A 9,582-nucleotide genomic window follows, 5' to 3' on the forward strand; every position below is an offset into this window, starting at 1 on the left:
GCTCTACTGGTGGCTCTACACTGATGGCACCAAAATCCTGCCTTATCTTTGCCAATTGTTTGATGTTTAGCTCAATCAGCTGTAAACTCAGTATCATAATTTAAATCTCTTCTTAGGAGTTGGTATTTGCTTTATTTATTGTATATTTATTATTGGAGAGAAAATGGATCTGTAACCAGAAGATTGCCAGTTCAAATCCTGGGACAAGTCAAGGGTTGTGTTGCCCTTGAGCAAGGTGCCCAACCCCCATTTCTCCCTGGGTGCTGATGTGTACTACCCACTGTGTGTTTATTAGTGGTGTGTCATAAGAATGGGTTTAAGGCAGAGGTAAAATTCACTATCACTGTGCAAACATACATTTTAATGCTATACTACTGTTTATCATTTATTTTCTACTCTCCTAATTAAATCAAATAAAGTAAAATGTAATCATGAGGTGAGCGATGACAGCAGTTGCTGCTGCATTTTAAACTCCAAACTTAACTCTGCTGATCTGAACCTTAAAAATCACAACTAGATCTTGGGTTCAAATGTTTCTGGAAATGTAAAAACATCCATTTCGTGCTGACAAATGTCAGAGTGTAGTTGCAGTTAGGAGGTTTCGTGATAAGCGTCACAGCCCCTGCCCGCATTAAGCGCAGATCAGCCAATGACAGGAAGCGTTAACTCTGCGATCAAACCAATGAAAGTGAAGCTGTTGTGTTTTCCGTCTGCCTGCTTTTCTCCGCCTGCCGCTGAATGCCTCCGTTTTGTGCGCGCGTGTGACTCCAGAAGGCGCTTTAACGCCGCATCATCGATAGGGTGCTGAAGTGGACAGCTCCCCACACTGATTCACTAACCAAACAAAAACACGGCGCTCCTCGTGAGGGCTCTGACGCTTCGAATCTCCCCCCTTTTCAACTCTGAACGAAGATCTCTGTTTTCATCCTGTCAAATTTTGGACTTATTTTGTGCCGCTGACGAGAGAGCGGCTGCTTTCTCCGCACAAACACCAGTTCGGCGGATGTTTTGACACCTGTAGCTGAATCTCTTTCTCTCTCTCTCTCTCATCCTTTCGCATGCGTCCTGCAGGAGAGGTGCACTGGCGCTGTTTGATCTGTGTGGAGTGGAGAGGCGCAAAGGTAGCCTAAAGCCATTTACGAACGCATTAATTTCTAAGCCGCTCTCGGTGTGCGCCTGCACACAGGAAAGAGCATGGATAGAGAGGAATTTGCTCTGACTGGTGCGCTGAGGGTATTTGTATTGCTGGGAATGTAGAGCTGTGGAAACTAAACTAAGGACAGCGTCTGAAACACCGCTTACCCATACTAACAGCTCGATATTTCTCTTCAAGCCGTATTAGTTATTATTTCATAAACCTGTGAAGATACAAGTATTGATTTTTTTTTTATCAGCAATGGGAAAAGATGAGTGTAAAACAATGCTGGACGCCTTGAACAAAGTGACCGCCTGCTATAGGCATTTGGTCATCGCCCTAGGAAGCACCTCGGACTCGCAGAACCTACGGGAGGAGCTGAAGAGGACCCGCAAAAAGGCCCAGGAGCTGGCCGTGGCCAACAGGACTAAGCTGACCTCTCTGCTTAAAGACAAGAGCATCAGCAAAGATGACCGGGCCGAGTACGAGCGCCTCTGGGTGCTCTTCTCCAGCAGCATGGATCTGCTGGAGGTGGACATGAAAAGGTCCCTGGAGATAGGGCAGGATTTCCCCCTCAAGGTGCCGACGAGGCACCTCATCCAGACGGGTATGACCGGCGGCACCACCGCCGTGGCGGCCCGGGCCATGAGTGTGCAGAACATGAAGTACGAGGTGGACAGCAACATCGACACGACGGACCTCCGGGAGCTGCAGTCCGAGATCTGCCAGGTGAGCCAGATGATGGAGGAGATGGAGATGAAGGTGCAGGTAGCGCCGTGGGCCGTGGAGGCGAAGCAGGAGGCGGGCGCGGAGCTCAAGTCCAACATGAGTGTGGGCAACTCCTCCGTGGGTGTCATCTCCATCTGCGAGGACGAGCCCAAAGAAGAAGACGGTGGAGGCAGCAGGGACACTGGCTTTGCATCCATCTGCGCCGTGGTCGGATTCTTTATCATCGTTACTGTCGCTGTGGTTCTAGGATATCTGGTCATCAACATGTCCTGAACCACACTGTGACCAACAAACAGCACACACTGAAGACAGACACCCTGCGAGGCTGCCCACGGTCCTGGGAGCGTGGGTAAGAGAGCCTGCAACTCCACGCGAGAGAGAGGCAGCTTTTTATGGACACGTTATTGAATTAATCTTTCTCGGATTTGTGAATGTAACAATGGAATCGAGGAGTTGCACTAGATTAAGGGTAGATCAGCAACTTAGTGTTTCACTCTTAGACAGTGGCGTGCACAGATATTTCACGGGGCAGGGGCTCAAGTTAAAAAGGGCACACTCATTATTATGAATTGAAAAAAGGCAAAAAAAAATTATTAACATGTCCTGCCCAGCATCTTGGGTATGCAGTGTGTAAAGAGTCTGTCATACTCAACCTGTGTGATGTGAAGTGAGGCTACCAGACTGGACACAGGGACGGGGTTTGGGGTGTGGGATTAGGGCTGGGGGGTAGACAGAAGGTAACGGCTTGATGACCTGGGTTAATGCAGATGTTTCATAGGCCAACTCCACAAATGGCTGTTGTCTTGCAGAAATTACAACCGAAATGCAATTTCTTGGACATTGTTGCACTGAGAGCTAATGATATGGGCCATATGAAAACCAACTGTCTGCGCGTGTCTATTTTCTGAGCGAACAAAGTATTCTGTGGGGCCAAAAGGGAGCAGACTTTTTTAGGGGATGGGGGTGGAAGACACAACATTACGTGACAGTGTCTGGCCATCAGGATGATATAAACAAAGCGTAATCCAAGTGGATTAGTGGAGCAGCTCAAGCATAAATGCAGCCTCCTGTTAAGCATTCCCCTCAATGTTCTGCTGATTGATGCACTTAATTTATGATTTTATTCCAGCTGAGGTGATTGTGATCAAAGGAGCTGAGGAACCACAGAGTCAGAGAGATGTAAAAGTTCAAACTTTAGAGTTGATGTCACAGTTAACCTTTGCTCTTCACATCACACGGGCTGAATGTGAACAGAACAGCATTGTCCTGTTAACACAGTTTGACTACATTATAAAAGCCTGTACAGGCAGATTGTGGTCTAGACTAGAAGCGGACATCCCGTTGCATCACATCTCAATATGCTCCATGAGGGTCTTGGGTCATAAGAGATGTCCACAGTCTTTTAAAAATGTTCACTCCAAGCATTGTCATGTTCCTTTACAGGGTTTTTTTCTTGCAGTCAGAATGTATATATTGCAACATGAGAACAGAGGGTTTGTATGTGTCAGATAATGTACATATACAATCAGGTATATTTATGATAATAAAACTTTGAAACACACTTGAAAACATGCTTTGAGGAAATAATTCTGCAAGTGACACAAGTACAAGTCAAAGCAGCAGAAATGAATTAAGTTATGTTTGATTGTGCATGGGGTTTGGAATATTTGTTCAGATTTAAAGCTCATGTTGGTTTCTATAGCCCTGATTTCATTATTGTGGGGCTAATACTACAGAGGATTAGATGTAACCACCCCATGGTTAAATAGTGTTTTAAAATGGAAAGGAAACAGAAATACCTTAACTCCTTAATGGTTTTAGTTGTAAGAGTCTTTGAAGGTAATCCTGAAATAGGTGAACTGAAAGCTGTCAAAACCAAAGGCCTCGGCATAGATGTTAGGTATCGTTCTGTTCATGAACACAGGAGGGTCCAGAAGAACTAATACAGAACATCCACTCAATACAGGTTTATTTTCATTTACATTCAGTTTATGTTAGTTTTTCCAGTGCCATTTTCGGGACTTCTCAAAATGAGGGAATCTTTAAAAATGTACTGTTTTATCTCACCTCTATAAATCAGACTGAGCTCATGAATAAATCCATGTCTATTATGAATGATGGTACAGATGTGTCAGACATCATCGATTCAGTTCTTTAAAATTGTTCTCAATGTCAAGTCTGTTGTAATTACACAAAAGTTGTGTTGATTACTTGTAGCTGACACTAAAGATCACCTCCCCATTTTTTTGTAACTAAAGATTCTCTTGTAAATACACCCCATGGTATTTACAAACCATTCAGCCTTAGTTACTGGCTGTGGAAGTACATCTCACGGGATCAAATTTAATTATAGTTATCCTCCTGCTCTAAGCAAAGGCCTGACTCCTTGTGGGAGCACTGGATTCTCTGCAGCACAATTAAATTTTTCTTTAAAAAAAGAAAACAAGTCGTAGGTTATGATAGCAATCACCTGAGAGATTTGTTTGTTCTTTTTTAAATTGCATTTTATCTCTTTATCTGAAGATACACCTCTTCTCAGCCTCAGCCTAAGTTTAAAAAATAATGGCAAAAACATTAAGTTGTAAAGAGCTAACTCAATTTCCAAAAGCTCTGAGGTCCCAGATTCCTTGGCAAAAATCTCAGACATCCTGTTTATCCTTGTTGTCAAATCACACAGGCACTAACCTCTCTGAGTCATGAACCACTTGCATTTACAACAGACCTGCATTGTCATCCAGAAATCCAAAAATATAAAGGGGATTAATTAAACATGGGGGAGGTCTGAAATAGAGTCTCTACACTTTCAAATTCACCCCTCACATTTGCTCATGCAACATTTCAGTCATGCTGAAAAGATTTTGCTACAATCTCTGTTATGCAAGCCACTTCTCAAAATAGCCACAGCATCAAAGTTTACAGAGTACGTGCTTCATTGGGTCTAAAAGGGTACTCTTTACAGGTGAGTAAACCTTTCTCTACAGTTCTTTGAGGGAAGTGACTCAAACTTTAATGGACCACACTCTTGTCCCCTGGAAACAAATAACTGGACCACTGAGAGGGCACCCTACGCACTTGGCAGAGGCAGATCGCTGCATCACCACCTCATCTGGATGAAGACAAGTGTGTTTTCCAGGCTGTGGGTTTCCATAGAAACTCTCAACAGACTCTCCATCGTAAACAGCACAGATTAAACAGTGTTATTTCAACTCACCTCCCTTCTGGCATCACTGTCTCGCTCTCTCCCCCCCCCTTCTCTCTATCTCTCTCCATCTCTTAAACCCATACACACATACACTCGCACACACACACATTTTGTGGAATATTCTCACTGAGAGTAATCATAGACAAAATGTGTTTCCTTGACCCACAATTGCATAAATAACCCTAACTAAAGGTACCCAATCCCCAGTGACCCCAAGCGCATGGAGTACAGGGGGCCCTGTACTCCTAGTGCCAGTCCCAAACTTGGATATATGGGCCGGTTGCGTGAGGAAGGTTATCCGGTGTAATTAAATGTGCACATGATCCGCCACCTAGGCGACCCGTAGCGGGAGCAAGCGAAAAACAAAAGAGAAAAACACTAGCAAAAACACTAACAAAATTAAATTACATTCCTAAGCACAAACCTTACAACTCAGTACAGAACAGCTCAAACTGGCAAATCACAAAGGCCTCTGTGTAACCTTGGCAACCATAATTTGTCTACAGAGTGTTCCTCATTATATCTTATAACGCAGCCCTCCACAAGGTCGACTCTAGGTATCAGCAGAGGAAGGTGCCAGACCTCTTGACCTGACGTCTCTCCCCTCTCCCCCTTTTCTCTCAGTTGTCCTCAGATCTGAGCTGTTTCCAATTAAGCTATTCAACTTAACTCATCACTGACTCCAGAATCTCCATCCTTGGTCGCCTCGCCTTACAAATCTCCGCGACATGTACATGTACAACCACCAGTCACCTTATTAGGTTCACAGGAGACCTCATACAGTGGCTGGTGAGTGTACTCTATCACAACCCATAATAAGCTGTCGCACAAAACAGCAAAAAGCAGTCTGAGACAGATCAGTAAAATATTTAAATTTTAATGATAAATGTGTTAAATAAACTCTGTAAAGAGAAGACAGGATACAACTATCTCTCATGAGGTATTAATTTGCCACAGTCACAGCTGTAAGCAGGGATGACACCCTAAGGAGAAAGGGTTGAAACCCCGCAGAGGAACATGCGGCGTGAAATGGACCACATTTAACACATCAGCTGCTAGCTGCAGGTGTCGTCACGCTTATCTCCCACACGATATGTTTGGTAACAACCTTGTAATACAATGATTACAAGCTGAATTAAAAATAAGAGTACATCATTTTCTCCATAGTGTTGAGAAAAACAATATATAAAGAAGAAATTTCATATTTATTGCCATGTTAACGTTTCACAAAGGAGGCCGGTGGGCAGTGGCAGCATTTGTTTGTAAAAGTTGTTAACAGCTTTGACAAAATGCACATTACTACAAATCCTGATTGAATTCTTACATTTCTTTCTATAAATAAAACCCAACAGTTAACACCATAGGACCCAAGTGAACCAAATCAAAAATAAGTAAACCCTAAAACCAAACACAATAAGGCACAAAAGCACAAGTATCCAGACAATGTGGCCATCTCTCCAGAGTCATTATTCTTAGAACATCCTTGTAAGGACAAAAGAGTTTAAAATGCAACTAATAATATAGGTTTTCTGAAATGATTCTTCTACTACACAATTTGCTATATTCAGCTTATTGCACATGTCGTCTGCAATAGCAGAAAACATCACACGAGTGAGACAACTCTGTACTGAGGCTGGATAGTTAGATGCACATTTATTGATCCCAAATTCAGAAACCAAAGCAGCACAACCATCCGCCGTTTCATTTTACAGCACTTCCTGAAAAGCAGGTGGATGATGCCAATGCAAAATATGTGCACGCTGCCAGGTGAAGACAAAACAATGCTCAGCACAAGCATACAGGCAAAAAGCCACATGGATTCTAATGACTTTTTTTATCTTTATTTGTTTTTTTAATGTTGCATGGCCACATAACGGATACATTAGACTATTAATGAAACTCAAGATTCAGGACAGTGTCACAGACTCTTGGAACATCAGAATTGGCAGTCACATTTCTGAGTGCTGTAGACAAAAAAAAATAAAAAAAAATCTGATCTTCAGTCCGGTAATCTAAAACATCAATGTGGATGCTGCTGTGATTTCAACGTACACTTTATGGACAAATGTATTTGGCTACACCTGTTAAGTATGAAATTCAGGTGTTTGAATCAGGCTTTGGGCTAGACCCCTCATCTCCAATGAAGGACAATCAACATACCAAGACATTTTGGACAAGGCTATGCTTCTAACAGTTTAAGGAAGGCCCTTCTCTTTTCCAACATGATTGTGCCCCAGTGCATAAAGCAAGGACTATAAACACATGGTTTGATAAGTTTGGTGTAGAAAACCTTTTGGGATGAACTGGAACAGAGATTGTGAGCCAGACCTTCTCATTCAACATCATAAAAGTATGTGCATTTGATTACGTCCTTATAGTCTCTGTTGGTCTAATGTAGGGTGTCCAAATACCTTTGTCCATATAGTGTATCACAATAAAATATTTAATATTTCATTTGTGTTATTTCAAGTTTTTTTATATATATATTACATACATATATTTTGCACAGAGGAGTTTAAGTCAAAGTCAAAGCCGACTTTGAGGGTCATGTGACAAGGGTGGCATGATAACTGGAAGCACGTGGTCGTATTTAGGCTGGATGGTGATCTGAAGCGCTAAACTATTTGAACTCATGACCAAAATGCGGTGTAGTGCAGGTTCTTCCTCCGGCTTGTCCAGCTGTGAGTCTGTGCCTGTATCCACCTGAATGTCCTCCGAGCCGTCCAATGGGTACAGCTTGTCACCTAGAAAGACAGGAGAGCCCAGCAAACAGAATAAAATAAGAAAAAAGCAGACCAATAACAACACAGATAATAAAGCAAAACATTATGTCATTTCAGTCTGGTTCACTGTTAGTAATGAATGATGTGGAGTAGGTGAAAAACACAATCACCTGGAAGCAGTGAGATGTAGTGGTCATCTTTTAAGAAAACTACAGGCAGCCAGTGCTCGCAGCCCTTTATGGCACGCTGGCTGGCAAAGACATGAAGGTCACTAAGGAGAGGGAAACGACACAGGCGGCTAAACTCATAGAACTGTGGCGGCGGGATCCACAACTCCTGTGCCTGGGAGCTCTGCAGGACCTCTGATGGTGTGGACCACTGAAACACAGAGAGGCAGGAAGCCAGAACTTGATTATGTTAATTTATTTTACACAATGAAAAAATTTTATATCTAGACTTGCTGTGGGTTTTAAAATATTATGTAAACTTCATTACAGAAAAAAAATATCAGTATCCTCTCCCGATATAGGGACATATCGGATATTTACGAAAACTTCAATATCGGTATCCTTTACCTGATAATGGACGATTTCCCTCTGGTCCTGCAGAGTGTGCGGGGCCTCCTGCAGGCAGCAGATGAAGAAGGCTGTGTCAAACCTCGTACCACCGTACTTGCCCGCTGGGGTCAGCCAGTTGCTCCATTCATGTAAAGCCCAGATGTTGGGCAGCACCTCCAGCTCTCTGCACATCCGGATGAAATTGGAGGGGTTCTGGTTCACCAGAGCTCTCCACTTAGTGAGTTCACTACTGCTCAGCACGTTTGTTTGACAGGGAAGCGCTTGGTCGTTGTAACGTCTGTCCTTTAAACTTTCCAACAAACTTTCCTCTTCCATTTTAGACAGAACCAGCAGCACACCGCTCTCCTCAAACGTCTCCCTCAGGGCGCAGATCCTGAAGGCGACCTCTCCAGGGATAGGAGAGCCCAGTTTCATTCGGTTTGTGGCGAAGATGGGAGGTCTGCTGTCCGGCGCTTGTTCGATACTTCTCAAGCCAAAGTCTGAAACGTTCTTGAAAGACGAGAAAATGTCCAGCCACTCACTGGAAAAGTCCGAGGCGTCCACCACACCCCCGGGAAACACATAGGCACTGGGCATAAATCGGCTTTTCCCGCTGCGTTTGAGCAACAACACCTCATAATCAAAGGAGGAGTGCAGCAGGTGTGACACCGCGCAGCCGCTGTCAGCCAGCGGGGAAGCTGAAGCGGCTTTCTGCAGTGAACCTGACGACTGACTGCCCGCAACGAGCTGGCGGCCTGCGGCTAAAATGAGAGTAGCCGCCTCCTTCCAGCGCGTTAGACTGGTGTTCATCCTCAAAGTCTTCACAGTAGCTACTGTCCACCTCAAAGTGCTGTTCTCAAAACATCCGGTGTCCAACTTGTAGGTCAGTAGTCTTCGTGTTTTTTCCGAGCAGAAAAATGATTACCGCCACCAACTGGTATGGAGTAGGAACTTCTTCTTCTTCGGCTTTGAAGTGCATTACCGCCCCCTTGTGAACTGGAGGAGTGTGGATCAGAATGGTTATATCCTCACACTATATCACCCTCCTTGTATCCTTTCCTTGTATCTTCCTTGTATCCCCGCACAGCAGACTTAAGGCTCTTCATACCTCACTAGTGTAAGCACTTGTCCAGAATTTATGGACAATGCAATTTTTATTACATCTCACAGTTGATACTTTTTTTTCGATTAAAAAGTGCAAATATGAGACGTTTAATTTCCCCTATACTGTACAGT

General features: G+C 43.6%; 2 protein-coding genes across 2 annotated transcripts; one reads left to right on the forward strand and one right to left on the reverse strand.

Moving 5' to 3' along the window:
* The first annotated feature begins 725 nt into the window (after positions 1-725).
* Positions 726-3,433, forward strand: si:ch73-167i17.6 (regulator of G-protein signaling 9-binding protein). Its single transcript, XM_044029507.1, has one exon. It carries the CDS (start codon positions 1,397-1,399, stop codon positions 2,135-2,137), a length of 741 nt encoding a protein of 246 aa, XP_043885442.1. The 5' UTR covers positions 726-1,396; the 3' UTR covers positions 2,138-3,433.
* Positions 3,434-5,927: 2,494 nt separating this feature from the next.
* nudt19 (nudix (nucleoside diphosphate linked moiety X)-type motif 19) lies at positions 5,928-9,247 on the reverse strand. The gene is made up of 3 exons (XM_044030758.1): positions 8,365-9,247; positions 7,960-8,167; positions 5,928-7,810 (listed from the first exon to the last, which is right to left on the reverse strand). The coding sequence occupies exons 1-3, from the start codon at positions 9,154-9,156 to the stop codon at positions 7,593-7,595; spliced, it is 1,218 nt and encodes a 405-aa protein (XP_043886693.1). The 5' UTR covers positions 9,157-9,247; the 3' UTR covers positions 5,928-7,592.
* Between the last annotated feature and the right edge of the window lie 335 nt (positions 9,248-9,582).

Source organism: Solea senegalensis, linkage group LG7, assembly GCF_019176455.1.
Source record: "Solea senegalensis isolate Sse05_10M linkage group LG7, IFAPA_SoseM_1, whole genome shotgun sequence".
NCBI lineage: Eukaryota > Metazoa > Chordata > Actinopteri > Pleuronectiformes > Soleidae > Solea > Solea senegalensis.

Coding starts and splice junctions, on each gene's coding strand:
- nudt19 (XM_044030758.1), bottom strand. CDS start 9,156: ATGAACACCAGTCTAACGCGCTGGAAGGAGGCGGCTACTCTCATTTTA. Junction 8,168..8,364: donor GGGAAATCGTCCATTATCAG/GTAAAGGATACC, acceptor TCTGTGTTTCAG/TGGTCCACACCATCAGAGGT. Junction 7,811..7,959: donor CTACATCTCACTGCTTCCAG/GTGATTGTGTTT, acceptor CTGTCTTTCTAG/GTGACAAGCTGTACCCATTG.
- si:ch73-167i17.6 (XM_044029507.1), top strand. CDS start 1,397: ATGGGAAAAGATGAGTGTAAAACAATGCTGGACGCCTTGAACAAAGTG.